Genomic DNA, 22,796 nt, shown 5'->3' with positions numbered 1-22,796 from the left:
ATATTTTAATTTCTAACTTTAACTGATGCCAAGTACCAACTCTTTATAATCAGTAAAGCTGTCTATACACTGTTTAATGATTTAATCTCTCACTTGCATCATGTGTTCATCTGCACTTTGTTATTTATGATGAGAGAACACACTCTGGTGTTTCAGCGATGACTCCTCTAAACGCCTCTGATTGGCTGCTGCATTCATAAACTCAACAGACTCATGTGTGATTAGTTATAATGCACAACATTGTACAAATGTTGGAAAAAAAATGTGTGGTACAACATTTAGCAGATCTAAATTTAATGTTGCAGTAAACACTTTTCATTTCATTTTCATTTTATTCGCGATTGCCATTGCCAATGGATTTAGTTTAAATGCAGCAACATTTTTTTCCATGTGTGTTTCCATAGTTTCTACAAGCGGAAACCGATAGCGCAGATATTACGTAATTGATTACAATGAACAGGGATGAGCCATTATTTACATTTTTATTTCTCTAGATTTACAAATGTGCAAGTGGTTTGTGGATATTTTATTACGAAAATCTTACATATTGTGCCTTTAACATTAAAATAGTAAAAACTTCAATTAATTAAATTAGAGTTGTTTCCAATGCAAAGAGGGCAATCAATCAATCATCAATCAATCAATAACTAAAGAAAATACTTTATTTTCAAATATTGTACTTCAAACTTTTAGTTATTTTAAATTCAGAGTGTTGCTTGCCATTAATAAGTGAAAAGTGTTGCAATTCAGATTATACATAGTCAGTTACTACCCACTGATCTGCATAGCCTTTTTCACAGTGTGCTTTTTATCAACAAAATAAACTATTTGGCTCGAGAAAATCTAAGATCAAACATCGATGTTTGTGACTCTCCATTTTCCCTATGGCTGTCAGATGAACTGTGCATTAATTCTACTCCCAGAGATAACAGGAAGGTCAGAGACGGTAAATTGGAATTCATCATATCCTTTCACATACACACAGACAGATAGGCAGGATCACAGAGGTCCTCCATGTAGGAGCACAAGCAGCAGCAACTGTGTACCTGACATGACCTTGTCTTGTATCGGCTCTGGCCATGTGCAGTCCTGCAGAGGAGGACAGTTCAAGAGAGGATTACAGTTCTTTATCCGTTGAGGAGAGAGGGTGGGTGTTACAGTAGGTCACATGAATATAACTCTAACAAGGAGTGTTAAGGTTTAAACCTCTGGAAAAACAAAAAGTGAGAGCAGCTCTTCTAAATTAGGAAGAAGAGGGCAAGGCTATTAGAGTTCAGAAAGAGTTGTAAAAGGAGAGTTTTCTCCGTTTCTTATTTTGATATTGACTAATTCTATCCTTTGCTCCAGTACAGCCATGAGATTTAAACTCAGATCTTTCTCTGCACAAGCTAAGCACAGCTTGAGGACATATGCTCTTCTCTTCTCTAGTTACAGTGCTGCCTGATGTTCACGTTAGCTCATTTACAGTAGCAGAACCTGGTTTAAACCACCATCATGGTCTTCTGCCAATTCGAATTCCTCTTATTTAAGAGAACCTGATTGCATTTTGCCTTTATGACATTACAAAATGATTATATTGTTCTGGTGCAGGACTGGTCAAGAGGGCTTCATTTTGGAGTCTGAAGACTTATGCAAATTATGTTTAAAATTATACAGATGACTTTTGGGATGATGGCAAGCCTACAGCTTAGACATGATTATATTTCTAAGAAATATAATACACATAGGAATACGGGTGTCTGTTTACACACTCCCTATTTTTGTCTGCTTTCGGAAGCTCGTGTAACTCACAGGTTTGATATCCAAAACCAAAGGCATTTTGAAAACGTTCCTACTTATATGCAGATTAAACTAACCCACCAACTGCGATGCCGCTAGCCTCCCTAATGTTTCTGGCCTGCTAGCAGCTGTTCCAACATTAATATACAACAGACTATTCCCAGTGCACCGACTACATTTTGGGAAATTCTCACTGAGCGTGCCTGCCTGTAAACAAGCTTTGCCATTAAGCTGAAAGTCCATTCGCACCCAAAAACACACCATTGGTATATAATAAAACTGATACCCCACAAATACTGTAATACAGCCAGAAGGTGTTTTCTCCAACATGAAAGAACATCTACTTTCCCTCTTGGCGGTGTGTAATCCCCTTGTGAGTCTGCTGGTGTGGTCTAAATTTGGCTTGGTGACTCACTAGACCCAACAGAGGCTTAATGGCACCAAATCGGTGGGATTCTTACCATGCTGAAATGAAAGACACTGGCCTAACCAAGGACACTGCTAACCTGACAGATTAGACAGCAGACGGATTAAAAAGAGACATTAATTAACATAAGAAAACCCACAATGGTTCAATGACAATGCAGCAGATTCAAACCTAGAGCCGGCTATGCAAGCTTTAGCTTCCCATTGCTAGAATCTGTGAAAATAACAAAATCCCTGAGTGACAGTCAGACTGAACCCATGGCACTTTGGCGACTGATTTCGGGAGACAACTCGAGCATTAGAAAAAGGGGCTTGACAGCAACATGTACATGTCTTCATCATCAACTTATAGTCGGGTCATTTTTCTCCAGTCCGTTGTCTTGTCTTTCAATAGAGCTGCTCTGTGATTTATGAGAGGTCTGGAATGTGTTCAGGCAGTGACATACAGCAAGACTATTATGGCAAGTGATCTATACAGCCTTTGATGAGTAGCCCTTCCTGCCACAACACTGGGAAATTCCATTTTATGAAATTTTAGTACATTAGGAGGGCATTTTATCTAATAATCCAGCCAACGTTTGTTCTTGTAAACTTTTCTCTTCTGTGATGGGTGCAACTGAACAGGCAATGAGAGATAACTTTAACAGTACATTGCATAAGAGGTTAATCTGAATGACACACTTTCATAAAGAAACAGCACACTAGTGATTTTTTTAAGTAACAAAAAACATTTTAAGTAACAAAAAAACAAAACAAAAACCTTTAAATGTTTTTGTATTAGTACATTATAAAATATGTTGAAGCTAAACACACTTCAGTGTTTCATCTCATGCAAGCTTGTAATAGTATCTGAAGATTTGTGAGAGTTTAAGAGGAAACCTCTGAAGGGGAAAATGTCACAATATCGACATTTTGGAAGCACAGGATAAAAGCTGCCAGTGACACTTGCCTTAGGAGAATGCCCTGATCTGAGAGACAGATCTTAAAATACTTAGAAGCCTGTATTTGTTATATCTAAACATACATAAAATGCATTATAATATAACATTTATAGTCATTAATGTAACTAAGGCATCAACATTATGACAAAAAAATAGTCAAAAAATATAGTCCAACCCAGTGTTCTGAGATATTTATTAACTTAAACCTTTTACATGTGTGCTATCACATGTGTTTTAAAGTTGACCTAACAATTTAACGCACTCTTTTCATTTACACAAGTCACCTCACAAGTCTGCCAGTGTGCTGCAGGAGGAAAATACCAGTTAGCACAGCTTTACTGGTAAAGTGAGCGAGTAAAATTCAAATATTTAATACAAGACGATGAAGAAAAGTGTATACATGTGTTTTAACATGTACCTGAAAATTTAACATAACATGGAAACCATCTAATCTGGCACTCACCTGAACCTTAAGTCATGATTGACAAATTCATCTAGAGATACAGAATAGTGGTTGATGGTACCAAGAATTTTCCAAATACAAGTCCATTTTATAAGTAAAATAAATAAAGTAAATAGTCTTTATGTGTTAGTTTTCTGTATGTGTTTTTTATCTTTTCGCATAAAGTTTCCAAAAAGGGAGTATTAAAAGGACATTTTCCGCCACTTTAAGGACCCTATTGTGCAATGAAATGGATGTTAAAAGTTCTTCATGGAACCAGAGATTTCAATAAAGAACGTTGATTTATGAAGAGTGTATGCAGTAGTAGAGCATCTACCAACAGGGCCTAACAGGGTCATGTTGACCAGCAAGACTCCTTAGTACAACCAAACACTGCAGAGTCATCCAAAGAACAACAAACTATACTTTTGTCTTTGGCCAGGGTTCCTTGTCTTGTGAAATCCATATAAGCATTCCTCCAGCAAATTACCATATCTGACAATCACCATTATTTCAGCCACCTGTTTCTAGAAATGATGTCAGGTTTATGTTTCCCAGCAATATTTACATCAGACTTGCGAATAGCATAATTAAAGTATGATGTTTTCACAAGCTGTGTAGCTAATTATATCAGAAGATTACATGAATTAACTTGGGTGATGATGATGATGATACGGCATCTCTGAAGAGATTTGAGTCTTCAAACCCATAACATAAGTATCTATTCCTAAATAATTTAGCTTAATGGTACATCTAAATCCAGCTTGAGGAGTTGAAAAATGCCCCAAACCCTATTTAAAACCAGCCAGCCTAGCCAGGCAGAGAGACCATATGTCCTTGAATGCTCACAGATAGCTGTTCTTCCAGTTGTAGTATAGTAGTTACAGTTGCAAGAGCAATACCTGATCTCTTGTCAAAAGTTGCATGTATCCTTTGCCCTAAAACTTATTAATTAGCCATAGTGTGTTGAGTCAGCTTGATCCCCTGTTTGTTAGCGCTTTGATTTACTCACCCGTCGTCGGATCATTTAACATGTGGACTGGAGCGCGTAACCGTGGCACGCGCGCTCGCTTATGCCTCGCTTCTCAGGAGCGCACTGCCTCCGTCAGAGCCAGAAGTCTATCTGCAGAGCTCCGCCATCCGAAGTTTCTCACTGCCTTTGCTTGGGAATTTTATTTCGGAGATAAACAGGAGTGGGAATATCCTATAAAGGAGCGTTGCTTTAGTAAGCCAGACGTGTCAATTGTGCGTCCTTTTTGCAGTAGTAGAACATCAGCATTGGGAAATATGCGCCTGTCCACTCGAAACTGCCACAAGTAAACGATTCAGAGGGAAACCTGGGGTTTAGTTACCCTGCTGAGAGGAATAGAGAACTTTTACCTCTTTATATGAGGCTTCGGATTATTTAGACGGAATAAAAGGATCATGGTCCGACAAACGCTGGATACAATTTGGGATTTTTAAGGTCACAGAACGTTTAGAGCAGCATCGGTATTTTAGGAGGGTTAAGCAGAACACAGTCATTTGGAGGGAACATATAACAGCACGAACGGCACCCTTTAACGCACGCGGACCGTCTAACAGAAACAGAAACATGTATATCTATATCTACGGCTTTCTGCTCTTTTTAGGTAAGTTTGTGTTTAGATTTACAGCTTCTTCTTTTTTTCTCGAGATTTAGCTTTTTTTTTTCTAGTCGAAGTGACAGCAAAATCTCCCCATGCTATTTAATTTCATTTTAATCGTTAGGTTAATTTTATTTAAATTACTTTCCTCTACCGAGTAGGATAATGAAATGAGAGAATTATATTATATTTTGTTACCATGATAGTTTATGAAGTTATGTGAAATTAAGGTGAGGTCAGTTCTATAAGGAGCAGGAAAAAAAAGAAAAATACGACATTCATTCATCACATGTCTGTGGGATTTAAAGACATGAACTTGTCACTTCGTAGTACTCGCATATTTAAATATGTGGTAATTATGTATGTAAAGTTACATGAGCTGGGTTTTTTTTTTTTGTTCTGAAGGAATGTAACTGATCACGTTATCTTACAGTTTTATTTGACGTCTAATGGTTAACTAATTAATTAGTACCCTATAGTTCAAATCCCACTCATTAAGAGTCAGTGTAGCCTATAGAAAATAATTTACAGTATATAAAAAAATGTTGCAATAAAGGTGATATTCATCAAGGTCACTTTGTAGATTTATCACCATCCATTGCACACTGACAAGACTTGATCCTTAATGCATACCATATGAAGAAAACTTAAGCTGAATATTTAAACAGTCTGCAGAACATATTAACCATTCAAACATTTTGATATAGACATTCAACAGCCAGTCACACTTTAAATTAATGTTGCAGTGTTATAATACAGGTGTGGAACTGCCTTATACAGTAAGTAATATTAATATCTATTATAAACTGTAAAGTGTTACCCAACTACTTTACAGATTTTCTTCTTTTCACACATTTGTATTAGTAGAGCATCTTGCAGCATTTCTCTGTTTTTTTTTTCTTTAAAAAAAAACAAAACAAAAACAAAAACATTTAAAAACAATCCGAAAGCATTCATCTGTGATTGTGAAGGGTGTGTCTGCATCTTTCATTCTGGTTCTTCTCACTGATGTGTTCTAAACAGTTTTAAGGATTAAATAAATAAATAAATAAATAAACAAACAAATAAATAAATAAATATGCTGATGTGTTTACACCTGTAGGTGTCACTGGTGGGTTACACCTCCGTTGTAATGAACATTGAACCAAAAAAATACACTTGCATACACTTGATCTTGCAAAAAAATAAAAAATAAAAATAAAAACCCTTCTTTCGTACACACAGATAGAATTGTTAAGGCTAATAATTGTGAAAAAGCCATATTGACGCATTAATATGAGGACAGTGTACAGAACATTTGCCAGCAGCAGCATTAAATCCATTTTAACAAATACAAAAAAAAAAAAAAAAAAAAAAAATGAAGACTGTTATTTAATAGTGACTAATGTCATGCTAATTAGAAGTCTTTTGTGCGTTGTATATAATTTACTCTTCGAGGCATGTTTTTCATAGTTTGACACCACTCTGAGCTGTCAAGTGATCCTTGTGAGTCATTCAAATGGTTCAACAACCATCTGGTCATTGCCACTGGCTTGATGGACTTTAAATTGCACTCTTTGGCTGGATTAGTCATTGACTAAAATAATATTTTATAATGACAAAATGAGCGGATGCAGGCATTGATGTCTTTATAGATTAATTTGTCATAGATAAAGACTTGTTAAACTTTTATCCTTTTATTCTATTAGAGAACAGTTTTACAAGGGCATTTCTCAGCCCATATGTATGTGTATGTATGTGAATGCATGCATGAATGAATGAATGAATAACCTGAACATCCGTTTCTCTTCACCCTCCTTCATAGATGAGCTTGTGTTGTCCATGTCGGGCACTTCCTCTCTCTCTGAGTCTGGGCACCAAGACTCAATGGACTGTTTAAGAGCCACCGAGAATTGTAACCAGGACCAAAAGTGCAGCCATCGCTTCAGGATCATGAGGCAGTGTCTGGCAGGCAAGGACAGGAACACCATGTTGACCAATAAGGATTGCCATGTAGCCCAGGAAGTGTTAAAGGAGATGGCTCTGTTCGACTGCCGCTGCAAGAGGGGAATGAAGAAAGAAATGCAATGTCTGCAGAGTTACTGGAGCATCAACAAAGGCCAGACTGAAGGTAAGGCTCTGTGGGATTACGGATCCATGGGTAAATAGTCAGGTAGATACACATGATCGATCCCAGGAAGGCATTGGGTGAGGTTGAGGATAGTAGTCATATATTTAATATACTTCAACGTACTTCTATAGCATTTATTAATCTTAGTTACACTTACATTACATTTATATTTAGTCATTTAGCAGACACTTTTATCCAGGGAGGATTCTAGAGGGCACATAACTCTGAAGAAATGAATTTAGGTAAAGGGGTGCAGAGCTAGAAGTGGTTTTGTAGGCAAAAATTAATACCTTGAATTTTATGCGAGCAGCTACTTGTAGCCAGTGCAAATTGATGAACAGAGGTGTGATATGCGTCTTTCAGCTCATTAAAGATTAATCTTGCAGCAGAATTTTGGATGAATTGTGGAGGTTTGATGGACATGCCTGGAAGAGACCTGCCAAGAGAACATTGGAATAGCCCAGCCTTGATAGAACAAGAGCTTGAACAAGGAGTTGTGTTGCATGTTCTGAAAGAAAGGGCCTAATCTTCCTAAGGTTGTATAAAGCAAATCTGCAGGACCAGGCAGTTTTAACAATGTGGTCTGAGAAATTCAGCTTATCAATCACAACTCCAAGGTTTCTAGCTGTTTCTGAAGGAGTTATCGTTGATGAGCCTAACTGGATGGTGAAATTTTAATAAAGTGAAGGGTTTGTTGAAACCACAAGCAGTTCTTTCTTAGCCAGGTTGAATTGAAGGTGATGGTCCGTCATCCAACAAGAAACGTCTGTTAGACATGTTGAGATGCAAGCAGCTATCGTCGGATAATCAGGATGGAATGACAGGCAGAGTTGAGCGTTATCAGCATAGCAGTGATATGAAAAGCCATGTTTCTGAATGTCAGAACCTAGTGATGCCATGTAGACAGACAAGAGAAGTGGTCCAAGAACTAAGCCCTGAGGCACCTCAGTAGCTAGATGATGGACACCTCACTTCTCCAAGATACCTTGAAGGACCTATCTGAGTTAACATAAGATACATAGTTAATGTTAATTTCAACAGTTACTTATGCATTATTAAAATCAAAGGTTGTGCTTGTTAATATTAGTTAATGCATTGTGGATTAACATGAACTAACAATGAATGACTGTATTTCGATTAACTAACATTAACAAAGATTAATAAATGCTGTAATAAATGTATTTTTTCATTGTTTGTTTATGATAGTTAATACATAAAATTGTTACCAATATAGCCATATATTATTTAGAAACTATTTGAAAACATACAAATATGATGCTACTGTGATTGTACAATTATTCTAATGTAAGAAGGTTTTAACATCAACAGCTAGAGAAAACACATTTGTGGAGTAACTAAGTTACCATAACCTCCCCACATGACAACTAGTCCCAGTCTTTCCTCTGTCACAGAGAGTGCAAAGTGCATCGCTATTCATATATACAGTGCAATGTGGGAAAAGAGTCCAAGAGCAGTGGATTGAATGTGCATTAGCTGGCAGTGCTGTCCGGCCCATTAATGAAAGAAAACTGTCCTTGTGTACTGACATTACTTCTCACTGGGGTAACAGCCAGAAGTAATGCAGCACGTGTAGACAAGGGAAGAGGGTGAGGATGGAGCATTGCGTTGGCATGTTGGCATGAGCTGAATATATATGACTTGATCAGCTTTGGCTTAACACCTCAATGTGATGCAGCTTGTCCTTCTGCTCTAAACAAACACAATCCAGTTTGCAACCTTATTTTTATTTTTTTTTTATTTTGATATTCACTAAACATTACTTTTCGTCTGGAATGTAATTTCTGATTTGTAGTCAAGCTAGACTTTGATGCTTGAGAGGGTTTCCAATATTCTCACTGATGCATTTTTTTTCATTAATATATTATGATTTCATATATTACTTTTTTTTTTTTTTTTCACCATCAAACTATCCATACATTTGAAAGCACTGAAGTAAGACTGGTTGGAAATCATCTTGGGCCTGAACAGAAGAGTCATACAATACCATGATGTAGCAGTCTGACTCAACTCACAGTTAGCTGAGCACACATTCACTGTGTTGAACACACAATGTGTCATTCCCTCTGGTTATGTGAAATGCAATGTCACCAATTGATCTATTGCATCTGATCTGAAGTTGCATTGCAAGAAACTCTGTGTAGTTATACAGTGCTTTTACAGATAAAGAGTCATTCTGTTTTGGTAGTATGGCTCATGTGCCCTGTGGCTATGGAAAATTATTTATGTCTGCACTGATCAAGCAAATGCAAAGTGAACTGTTTAGAGTCAAACCGATTGATTGACCTCCTTTTGAGCAGTCATGCATACAGAAATAATCCCTATATGAGCAGACCATTCAGAGCTTATTGGCTCTACTCCCTCAATACTGTTAACAAGATGTTGTTATAGATTGTTTATGAGATGAAGATGCATCCCTTATTGCCTTATTGTGCACTGTTCTTGTCCTATTCCATAATATCAGAGATTGCATCCCAATGCAAGCTTACAATACAAATCTAAGCTAAAATTCAATGATGGGAATTGTTTATAGTATGAAAATATTACATCATTACAATGAAAAAAAAAAGTTTGTAACAGACAAAAGAGGAGCGACGACAGTGAAGGACGAGAGAGAACCAGACCATACCGCCATCGCCCCTCGCAGGCCGGGGTGTACTCGGTGGGGTGGGGGGGATCGCACACGGTAATCTGTGGGATCCTGGGGGTAGGACAGACGAGGCGAGAGAAAAGGAGATGGAGAGATGAGGAACGATAAAGATGAGAGAGGGGAGAAAAATGTTTCTGGTTTCCAGACGCATTGCCGCTCAGCCCTCCACAAGCTGGGTGAACTCCTCCGCGGTGCCTGTCAGTGGCACTGGACGGCCCTCGGTGGACGGCACGACACTCCTCCGCCACCCAGTGGACTGCGACGGCTCCTCCAGTTTTGGCCAGTTCGCTGCTCCTCCTCCTGCCGAACGGCGCCAACACCTCCGCTCCCTCACGGACGGCCAGCAACTTTAATTACAAAATAATCACAAAACAGCGTGACAGCCCCTCACGGACGACTGTCACGCACAAACAAAAGCAAAACACAAAATAAAACCCAGGCCTGGTCCTCTCTCGTCCTTCACTGTCGTCGCTCCTCTTTTGTATCCTTCTGATCTCCTCCGTGGGACGCGAGACCAGTGAGTGTCGCAGGTGTCGCTCATTTCCCAATCACTACACCGTCCTCGCGTCGTTCCCACGGCTCTAAGGCCCCGCCCCATTCGTCACAGATAGTTTTATGAAAAGCAAGATCTAAAGAACAACAATCATTTGAACTATAATGTTTTTGTTGTGATTTTTATCAATTGAATGCACCATTGCTGAATAAAAGTAATGATTTCTTTAAATAATTATTGACCCCAAGCTTTTGAACTATAAAACATTGTTTAAATTTAGGAGACCACATTATGTAACACCACTGAAGGGTCATTTTAAGGTACAACAACTGCATATGTCATAGTAGTTCACATAAATACAATCTTATAGTTTTGTGTTTATCTGCAGAATTCCCATGTCAGTTTGGAATTATTTAGATAAACAGTTGTGTTGTCCCACTTAAGAACTTTGTAGCTGAGTGTTATCATTACAGCAGCTGATTTTTCTGCTGAATGTATTTTATAAAACCTTTTTTTTTTTTTTGCCATGACTTTACAGGCACATTTCCCAGCAGAGCAAAGCATGCGGAACATGCTGAAATTGCAGTCAGATGCAGCATTATGCACAGGGGTGGATAAATGTAGTCTAAATCAGAGACTTTATAAAAGGGTGGAGATGGACCACTTGTAGAAAAAAAATAATGGGAGAACTGATTTCATTAATAAATTTATGATACCATTGTTAACCCAGAGGTTTTGCTTTACCATAAATGTCTTTATTTGAACATAGTGTTGAAAAGAATATGTGCACATATATAAAACATTTTCTGACTCTTCATCTAGTCATCTCTATAGCCATTCATCCATCAGTGTATCAGCTAAGCCTAAATAGGCATGACAACACTCCATGCCGGTGCAAAAGGGAAGAGTGCTGTTTACCTTTGGGTCCTGAGAGCCGAATTCATCCGATTCTCCACCAACATCATAACAATAGATTAGAAAGTTGACAAAGAGTAATTGCTTTCTGCGATGTGTGTGCAACGGAGAGGTGGGAAAGCAGTACAGAGGCATGACCTGATATGGGAATAGTATTAGATTTCATTTAAAGGCTCCAGTGTTTCAAGGCTGCATATCCTCTGTAGGATGAATATATATATATATATATATATATATATATGTGTGTGAGCAGTTCAGCGGTACCAGTAAAAAGCTCCCTGTTGCTATGTAAGGCTATGCAAGCTCTGTTCTCTGTCTCTTTGGGTTATCGTGAATACCTTTCTTGTGTGAATACACAAGGGAGAGTGATGTTTGCATACAGAGAAAGCTGGTCTAACTATCTCCAAATGACCTCGCAAACCTACTCAGTCGAGTGAAAGCTATGCATTAGCATTTCCCTTTATCTCTTGATGGAAGTAAACTTGAATTAGAAATTTTTGCTCATAGGCATGAAGCTGTAGTGTTCATGCCAATCACATAAGGCATAAATGCCATGTGTAATCACTCTGAAGCAGGAAAATGGCATAATGATAATACTGATTAATTGATGCCTCCACAGTTACGTATATCAAATATTTTTTTCTTGCAAACATTTTTCTTTTATCATTAATGCTTTTGCAATCATTGAAGACGTTTTTTTATGGCCCCCAGAATGTGTCTCACCCATGCTAACCAGCCATTATGAATTTATATGGTTTTCCAATGACTTTTAAGTGATTTGTGATGGATAAGGATTAACCAAAGATGTATAAAAAAGGAATCTTTTACAACAATATAAGTCTTTATATCTTCTTTCAAATATGTTAAAAGTAGTAATGTATCCAAACTCTTCACCGTATACAAATAACCATATTAATCAAACCTTATATTAGATGTTGAATTGTTTCCGTAAATATGCACTATATCCTTAAGTCAAGTGGAAGTGAAAAAAAAAGATAATTACTAAGCAGAAAATAAGTTAATTTCTAGTTAGTTATAAATAACGTTATTATAACGTTATCATCCACAGAATTTATACTGTAGTATACAAACAATCTGAGGTCCTTTTTTTTTAAACATTAAACAATGTTCTAGTGTGTTTGCTTTTTGACTTTGAATGCAAACTTCTTTGCTTTTGCTTTTGTAGCTATTTTGTTAGTCAGCTCCCTATGCGATGCCATTCATTGTACATGCAAATTCAAGCCATCATGTCTGGGAGGGTCAAACGGCGTTCACGCTCTTTTAAACTCACAATAAACCGGTGAACAATCTGTCCAGAAATGACGCTGATTAACAGAAAGGGTTAATCAGCTAATTAAGTAAGAATACATTACAATCACTCGTGCATCAGGAGCTGTACTTCTTTCCATATCTTTTTATCTTTTGCTACAGCAAACATTCATTCCGCTTTGAAACAGCAACAATAACTAGTTGAATTGCAGGTGAGTGACAATTCAACTATTTCCAAAGAAGAATGAGGCTAGGAGCTATTGTGCTGCCTATCTTGACAGGTGAAGTAGTGTATAAGGGAAGTAATGGGTATGAAGGCCCCACCTCAAAGCCAGAGGCCCTGGGCAATTGGTGCCGGCCCTGTGAAAGACAAAAATGTGTGGACAAAAAAGAAGAATACAAAGTAGTAGACTATTGTGATCAACATAGCATGCATTATGTGGTGTTTTAATTAAGACTGAATGTTGATTGAGTACTCCCTGAACTGTAGTACTTTACTAGCACTGCATTAGTGAAGCTTTATCACCTGCAATTGCTTGAGCTGTGCGCTTGTGGACACTGTCAGTATGGCACAGAGTCAGCCATAATTAATTTTGAACCATTGTGCAGTGATCCAGGTTTAACTTAACAGAAGGCTAATTGATTTTGACACAAGCTCCCTCGGTTGCCTTGCCAAAGACGAACACTTTGTAAATAATTTTACCATAGGGAAAACTAAAGACACGGAGCGGTAGGAAAGGCTTGTGATCTGAGTTTATACCTGAAGGAGATTCTGTCTTAAGATACAGACAAATAGGGCTAGGGGAGTTACTGGGATCATAGTGCTGTTCTTCAAAGTTGAGGATTTAAGAGAGACTCTGTTAAATGTTACATTAAAATATTATGTAAGTGCTGCTAAACATGACAAACTTACAGATGGAAAAAAACCTATAGAGATTTAAAGAAACAAATACATGTTATCTGGTTAGTACAATGTGCCTGTGCTCATAATGATTAAAAAAATAATATTTTACAATCTTGACAGTGTCATTTGTGGATAAATAGAATCGCAGGGTTTTTCTACTTATCTGTCTTATATATATATATATATATATATATATATATATATATATATATATATATATATATTGATCTCAGGTTTAAGGGACTGAAGGGTGAAAAAATTATACTAATATAAATTTTATGAGGGCCTCAAAGGCTAAAATCTATTTTATTATTATAATATGCTTAATCTGAATGCTGTATACAGTTTTGTCAACCATGGATTTCATTTTTCCTGGTTCCCATGGATACTCTGGATTCTACGTATGCATCACATCTTGTAAATTAAATGTCTTTAATTTCCTATAACCCGCTGGTCTATAGTAATAGACTTATCACCACAGGGGATGTCCAAGACTAGATGAAATGTCATGTCTTCTTAAATATTGTTTATGAGAATTATGCTCTAATTCATTTTTGTATTTAATTTGAAAGTGAAAGATGAATAACTTTCGCTTCAAGGTCACTGTATTGTGTGGTTGACAGGTACCTGAGCAGGTGAATAAACTGTGTGAGATTAGCAGCAAGGTCCAGCAACAAGCATTTCAAGGTTACCAGATAGCAACAGAAATGTAATGGCATAGGGCTCCCATAGTTACATGCAATATTATTATTATTATTATTATTATTAATCTACATTCTTTATCTTAAGTAAAAAAAAAAAGTTTTTTTTTTTAAAGATATTAAGATCAGCAAGTATTTTTAAATTGAAGACAAGTCTTATCTTGCACAATTTTGCTTCTTAAGTCAGTAGCTCTTATATTAAGGGCACTTAGAAAAATACTGGGTCTCACTTCATTTTAAGTAATTTTTTTTATAGATTTAAATTAATAATTTGGCCCAATGCACTTATTGTGTACATAAATGTTTTACATTGTACTAATATTTTAAAAATATACCTGCATCTAATTACATCTGTAATAAATTTCTGTAATTACATTTATAATTACATTGTTGACCTTTCTCTTATACCTACCCATACCACCAAACCTGTTCCTAACCTTACCCATATCCCACCTCAGTAGCAGCAAAATTGTTATACAGTTTGAACACAATGTGTACATTGTATTTATTTTTTTGATGTAGGCACATAGTGCTTAAGGCCACTTAATATAAAGTGGGACCAAATACTGGTGCATATTACATATCAAAGAATTATATATTTTTATTTATGGGCCTGAAAATTAATAAAATCTTAATTCAAGTGAAGGTTATGGAAATCTCAATAACAAACATACACTTTTCTAGTTATGCTGAGCTCTAAAGCATTTAATTGCTTAGAAATTGTTAGTGCAGTCTCTATAAAATGATTAAAAAAAATCCTTATAATCACAAACCACTGAAAGAAATCATGGAAATTCATTGATTAAAATGTATGGGAACCCTGACAGCTGAAGACTTACGAGTTCAGACCCTAGAAGGGTCTGTGGTTTTCCCAATGGAACCATAGCCAGCAAAAGTGGGAAAAAAAGAAAACATAGAGTTTTGCTTTCCGGCATTTTTTCCCCTCTCTCTGTACGCTGGCTCTCTGGAGCTATGATACCAATGCCAAGCGCAAAGTATCTTTCCCCAGAATCTAGCTATTAACTCTATGACCGATAGGAACAGTCAAAGTCTATTACCTCAGTCATCCACTTTCATAAAGACAGGCTGGCCACAGGGAGGCGATAGGACGCCTCACCCCCACCTGCTCTATTTGTCCTCTGCCCCCAGCCCCCTCGACCACAGCCACTAAATCATCAGCACTGGCCCTAGGGCAGCTCAATTGCTCTACACTGGATCATAGACGGTTTCTAAAACTGCCAGCCAGCCGGGTGGACCCACACACACACACACATACGCACATCCCGCATTTTCCCTAGAAACATTTTAGTGCGTATGTTTGTGTGTGTACAACAGAGAAGAAATACGATGACAGGCACAGGCACTTGTATCTTCTTGTGAATCTCTTTTTAATGATTTCCATTACTGTAAGTGGAGATGCAGCGAGACAGTACTGTAAGATTGATGAGGCTCTAGGTGTAATGTTAAAACAGTCTGGGCGCTGTGTTGGGACTCTGAGCAGCCAGTGTTAATGCCAGGGCTTAGACTGGGGAAATACCTTATGACTGTACAGGACTGTGCATCCAAAACCAGCAGCCACTGCAAAACTACAGTCAAAGATAGGACAACACATTATACTCCCTGCTGAAAAGACCAGCTTAGACCAGCATTATTATCCAGACTAGCTTATGCTGGTTTACTCTTATTAAATGCTGGTCCAGTTGGTGTTCATTATTAAAACAGGTCATTAAATCGGCTCAATATATCGATCTACAGTTTGAAGTCTGTAAGATTTTCTTAAGTTTTAGAAAGAGGTCTGTTATGCTCACCAAGGTCATGTTAAAAATACAGTAAAAAATTAAAATTAAAATTAAAATGTAATTTATTCTTGAGATGCAACGCTGAATTTCCAGCATCATTACTCTTGTCTTGTTTCACACGATCCTTCAGAAATCAGTCTAAGATGCTGATCTCATGGAAAAGAAACATTTCCTATTATTATCGATGTTGAAAAAAGTTGTGCTGCTTCATATTTTTGTGGAAACCGTACTACTATATCTTTTTAACGAGTAGAAATTTTAAAAGAGCAGCTTTTAAATGTTTTTTTTTTTATTTTTTTTATTATTATACCAAACCTTAGAATGGTGCTTGGGTAGTGATGTGTTACACAAAAAAGCAGCATACAAAGAACAGGCCCCTGGTGTTTTCAGCAGGCTGGACAGAGACAAATCTCACACACCATTCATGAACATTTAGAGTAAAGCAGTTTTAAGGAATTAACGGCAGCTGCAAAACGTGTATTTAATGACTGAGACAATTGGAAGAACTTTATCTGTCGAATCACCAATAGTCGGACATGATTGAATTAATAAAACTACAACAACACTGATATATATTCACCCATGCCCTCAACATAAAGATGATATGGGAATGCTTCTTGTTTGCCACTTAAGATTTCCTATTTCAGTTATGCCTTTTGGCACTTTCCATTTCAGAGAGTCTCCCTCCTGCTGTTCAATATTGCCACTCATCTGGAATGATGTAGTTTGAGGAATAAATGCCACCACAACACGAGTGAACATGGTTGCCAGGCAAAAAGGACAAGCATTCTTGCTGGGAGGAATATAGGCTCACAGGTAGAGGATTGTTTTAGCTCCATTAAACTGGAAATGGATGTGCTCTTAGAAAATGTAATGAAAGAAAAAGGCAATTATTCTGCAATATGCTGAGGGTTATTCTTCACCTCACTATGCAACTCCCATTTGAGCAAGCACGTTTCCTTTTTTTTTCCCAAAAAAGATTGTGGGTAAAAAGAAAATGTTTAGAAAACAAACAAGAAATCAGCATATTAACATGCTGCTCTGAAAGAGGCATTGAAACCCAACTGAATTATACCTGCTTGCCAAAAGTAGATGTTAGTAGGTGGCCTAATTATGGTTTGGATAGCTGAATTGGTTAGTTTTCTCTTTTTTATTTATATGTCCCTATTGCAAAAGTCTCAATCACGAGGAAACGCTGTTGTGGTGTTTGTATTTTGGCATGTAACATAATGTTAAACACTAACTGTCAATCATATCAAAGTTCTAAAAGTACTTGGTCTCACGATGCAACAACTGTTCTGAGTTTTTAAAAACAACAGCAAATGCAGCCATATCCATTATTTTCTCTTTCCAAAAGAACCATGCAAGATGGAAAAAACTATTTTCCACACTGTTGAAGTAAAACATTATTTATTAAAAGGCCTAGGTTTTTCCCCACTAATAACTGATTGAGATTTTATTCATTTTTAATACACCATTGCATATAGAGCATGATTACTCCCCCCCCCCCTTTTTTTTTTAAATGTGCCATAGAGGTGCATACTATAACGAAATGAAAATACCATGAATAAATAAAGCATGTTAATCAAGATGGTCTTGATTTTCCCCAGCCTCAATGTATATAATTGTGGTGAACTAAAACCAATAAACAAACAAATCAAATTTACTTGAAAACTTAAAAGTTAGCTGTTAAATATCAAGCAAATTTAAAGAGGACCTATTATGCCCCTTTTCACAAGATGTAAAAATAAGTCTCTGACATCCCCAGAGTGTTTATGTGAAGTTTTAACTCAAAGTACTTTACAGATATTTTTTATAGCTTGTTAAAATTGCCACTTTCAAGGTATGAGCCAAAACGCATATTTTTTGTGTCTTCCCCTTTAAATTCAAATGAGCTTCAAGAGGTTTAAAGAGCTCCAGCTCCGGCAAAACCGTTGCTAGCCTGTTCTCTTTACAGAAAATGCACTTGGTTTAAAAGTCAGTCATCTGATTGTACTGTGAATAAAAAATGCACTTTATGAATTACACAGACGGGAGCACAGCGCTATAAAAAATAACTCATGGTGCCATCGAAGCCCCACTTAGAAGCCCCACTTGTGATTCTGAGCTCGACTAATTCTACCAGTTGACTTCACATTGCTTTCCTATGCAATTTAAACCCCCACTTTCCCATTCACAATCATTCTGGCAGCACGTGAAGGCAGCATCAGTGAAAACAGAGAGACAACATTAGACACATTAGTGTCAATAAGGTCTTTCAGAAAGGCAATTTGGAAAACGAACACATTATACATAGTTCTTCTGGAGGTGTAACGTTAGCTTGATCACGAACAGTTGGCACTACTCCATCCTTTAGGAGAAACTTTTGTGCAAAATTTGCTTTATACTGACCCTCAAAAACTGGTATTATTTATATTTTATATATATATACTGAAAGCGGAGTGATATAAACAGTGTATATATTATGTTATATTATGCACATCCGAGGTGGTGATGTGGCCGTTACACCTCAGGTGTGCATTATTTTGTAATAATTCAACAGCCCATTGTTAATTATTCCGCTTATAATATGGTAAGTTTTTTTTTTATTTTTTATTCACAGTACACCAGTGTTAATTTCGTTAAGACGAAAAATATTCGTTATAACAAACATTTTTTTCTGAGACTAAGATGAGATTTTGACGAGCTAAAAATAATATCTGATGCCGAAATTATGACGAAATTCATGCCACGTCTTCGTTAACTAGACGAGACTATAACTATAACGTTATTTGTTATGCATCGTTATTGTCCTTCAAAATGTGCATCCCTGTCTTTGGGTTGCAATCGGATAAGGGCCGGAAGAGAAATGCACAAAATCAGTGAGCACCTCAATTAGACTTTTTTTTTTTTTGTCTTGTTCTCATGATCAAATAGCTTCTTTTTCTGTGAGCTAAGACATATCTCAGGTAAATTCAGACTTGAGTCTGATTAATACCCCAGCTGTGAATGAATCGGGCTGGAGTAAAAAATGATCACTGGGTCGAACAGGAGGAGCGGCCAGGTGAAATTAAATTAACTCAATCATGTCAGCCACACAGAGACTGATTATTGTCCTCACCCCTCTCACAAATCTCTCATCTGCCTCTGTTTGCTGTAGAAAAGGGGACAATGTGGTGGGATTCCAAATTAATCCTCATCTCTCTTGAAGAATGTTAAGGCCCTTATATTGTTAAGGTAATTCATAAAGCTATAATTTATTAATGAATATGATGCAGTTTACATCCATAATGAGGTTTAGCTAATCAGAGGTAATGCATATTAATTCTCAATACAAATGGAAAAAGTGGTATAATTTAGAAATTTGTTTGATGAATACACTTTTGAAGTACTTGTACACAGTAATTAATTATATAATAATTAGTGTTTTAATATGTAAAATGTATACAAATAGTACTCAAAATATTAAAAACACGCTTATTTTACGAGACAATACCTGCTATTGATTGTTTTTTTTGTTTTTAAATCTAATCTTGTTTGGTCACTTTAATAGAATATTAAGGGTTTAAATGAACACATTTCTGATTTGATTTTGGAACAAGGCTCTGTGAAGACATTTGGGTTAGGAAGACAAAAAAGATTGGGAAACACTATGCAATCCTTTCAAAAGATCCCGCAATACTCATATTGAAGTATAAATCTGATTCATGACTACATGTCTCATGAGGCAGAAGACGACATGGTTTTGAACTACTGAGTATGAATCAATCAAAAAGATATAGTTTAAAAGTATTTTCAGCTGTTTATTGATGCAGTTCTTTAATGTCACCCTGCACTGTGTTGCAGTAGAAATGTTGCGGCTCCACTATTCCTCAAGAACTCTCTGATCTTTACCTCCTAATTACCATCTTGATTTCCCTAGAGGTGTCTGAATGCTCTTGATAAACAGAGGTTTGCTTTGTAATTAATGTACAGATTTTATGCGACACACAATAGGCGTTAATGCAGGATGATAGTGGTGCTTTTGGTCGTCTCACAGGACTTTTCTGACATTTGTATTAATATAAGCTTACAAGTTCCTTACAAGTTAAATTTAGAGAAAATTCTCACTTGTCTCAAATGCTTAGTGCTCAGCTCAGTGGTTCTTGTATATCTATATCTATTTTTATTTTTATTTTTTATTTTTCAGAATTGTGTTCATGGTTTTAAAGAATGATAGGATCTAATGCAATCTGTACATCTTGGAATTTGGGTAAATTCTATAAATTTAGATGAATTTGCACCATAAAGTATATCTTTGAAATAGTTTTTAGTTTTTTGCTCTCCATAAATGTTTTTTATACTGTACAAAACATATATATTGTATCACCTCATACACAAACCCTACACCTGAACCTAATCCTCACCAAAAACCTTATGCAATTTTACATTTTCAAAAAAATAAATAAAATAAAATCATTCTGTATGATTTATAAGCTTGTTTTCCCATGGGAACCTCAATGTAGGTCCTCACAGTGACACGAGTCAGTGTGCATTCAGATTGAGATCCCCAGATAGAACCGGGATAGAAACAAACACACACACACACACACAAACAAACACGTTTGTTTTTGTGAAAAGTGGGGACATCCCATGGGTGTAATGGTTTTTATACTCTACAAACTGTATATTCTATGACCCTACACCAACCCTACACCTAACCCTAACCCTCACAGGAAACTTTGTGCATTTTTACTTTCTCAAAAAAAAAACTCATTCTGTATGATTTATAAGCGTTTTGAAAAATGGGTTGTCCCATTATGTCCTCATAAGTCACCCATTCATTTTAATAGCTGTGTCATGCCCATGTCATTATACAGAGTTGTGTCCTGATATGTCACAAAAACAAGAGCACACATACACACACACACACAAAGGTTATGTAAATTCAGGAACTTTGTAAGTATACCAACAGGATGTCTCTAAAATAAACTATTGGATATTGAGGATTGAATCTCAGTCCGTTTCTGTATCCTGTGTCTGTTTTGGAACTGGATCAAAGACCTTGTTCAGTCAAGCTGATATTGAATGTCTTGGCTGATGTTTTTTTAGACATTAGTGCTTGCTTTGCTTGAATTACTTGTTTCCTGCTGACCTAATGGAGTATTAACAGGATAGCCGGGGCTTATTAGACACAGTTTTTGTTCCAAACATCAATGTGGTGAACAAAGGAGGTGGTGACAGCACTGAAGAGAAATATGTCACTTATTAAGGAAGGCTGTTGGAGTGTTAACTACATTCTTATGCCAATGAAGTTGAAAAAAAAAAAAGAGATATGGATTACAGCTAAAAATACAAGGTTGTACCAAGAAAATCGGTTGTTTCAGTGTCAACTCATTACTGTATTTGTATGAAAAGGGTCTGCAGGGTCTAATGGCATGACATTATTTGAAAATGTTGTCAGGAGATGTCGTAGAGGTCACACATGTTTTGAATGTCTAAGGATAATGGTGCGGCTCCTCATTATCTGGTCCTTCACAAACAATTATACAAAAGCAATTATCCAGCATGCATCAGTGAAGCGTACCACACTGTGATTTAGCTGCAGATTGGGAGCTCTGCTGCTATCATCATTTTGTTCTGTGCTAAAAATTTCACTTTGTATTTTTACGACTAACTACACAGGCGAATAACCCTGCATTTGAAGCCTAACTTCAAATATTCCTTTTTCTTTCAACAGAGCAGCTGATTCTTAAGCATACTTCCTCCATTATACTGTGCTCATTGATTATGTGTTTATTTTTCACAGCGAACAGACTAGGGTAGAAAGTAGACTGTGGAGAAATTATTCTTTACAGTTACGGTCTTCCAAAAAACATCCATCAAAGTGGTTGCTCCCTTCACAGGAGATATTTTATATATTCATCTTCATCACCTCAGGACTTGAATTCTTTTCTAATGGTTTACATATCTTGAAGCAAGGAATGACAAACAGCACAGGGAAACAAAAGCCTAAGATGAGCCGCACCTGTATCATGTTAAATCCATATTTAGATGCAGTTTATTGTGTACTAAATCGCTCTCGCTCCATTAAATACAGATTTTTGAACAGAAAACAACTGCAAGGACTAACTCAACTGAACAAAAGTGACAGTTACGACTTTTACAGACAGCAATCTATAATGATTTCTAAAGGATAAAGTGATCTTGGAAAATCAGTCCCTCCAGAAAAATGTGATTATGCAACCGCTTGATTTAATGCAAAATCAGCCAAAGGCTGCATATTTATGCGGGGTCACATTTTTTCAAATACGCCGCTCTTTTGCCGAGTAAATTACCGATTTCAGAAAAAATGTTGTGTTTACTTCACAAGTAAAGCGCCATTTTCCCCCTATTGCCATGGGAACCTTATAACGTGACGTAATTACGTGACGTGAACATCATCTGCAAACCCCGCGGTGAAACCAGGGTGAAACTTGAAGCGCGCAAATCATTCTTATTTGCCAACAAAAATAAGCGCAAAAGAACACGCGAAGCAGTTTTCCCGATTTGTTACATGACAGTGGAGCCAAATTATATTGCGAGAACTTGCGAAAACTGCGGTTTGATGAAACAGAGAAAAAAAGGTGATTCCCCCAACACCCCCTTCTCACTAGGCTACTAACACTGTTGTAGTTTCATTCAGAAGTTGATTCAACTTTACAGTTGTAAGATTGCACTTTTTTGTTACAGAACAGTAACAAAAACTTACAGTTGTATTTATATT

General features: G+C 36.7%; 1 protein-coding gene across 1 annotated transcript in view; it reads left to right on the top strand.

Moving 5' to 3' along the window:
• The first annotated feature begins 4,638 nt into the window (after positions 1–4,638).
• LOC128018461 (GDNF family receptor alpha-2) overlaps positions 4,639–22,796 on the top strand; it is a 64,522-nt gene continuing 46,364 nt past the window's right edge. The window contains exons 1-2 of the mRNA XM_052603959.1: positions 4,639–5,219; positions 7,018–7,323. Coding sequence (XP_052459919.1) covers positions 5,183–5,219; positions 7,018–7,323 — 343 coding nt within the window. The 5' untranslated portion in view covers positions 4,639–5,182. The remainder of the gene's footprint in view (positions 5,220–7,017; positions 7,324–22,796) is intronic.

This window comes from Carassius gibelio, chromosome A8 (genome assembly GCF_023724105.1).
Source record: "Carassius gibelio isolate Cgi1373 ecotype wild population from Czech Republic chromosome A8, carGib1.2-hapl.c, whole genome shotgun sequence".
Taxonomy (NCBI): Eukaryota; Metazoa; Chordata; class Actinopteri; order Cypriniformes; family Cyprinidae; genus Carassius; species Carassius gibelio.
Note: the sequence above shows the minus strand (reverse complement) of the source record. Positions and strands in the feature narration are given on the sequence as shown.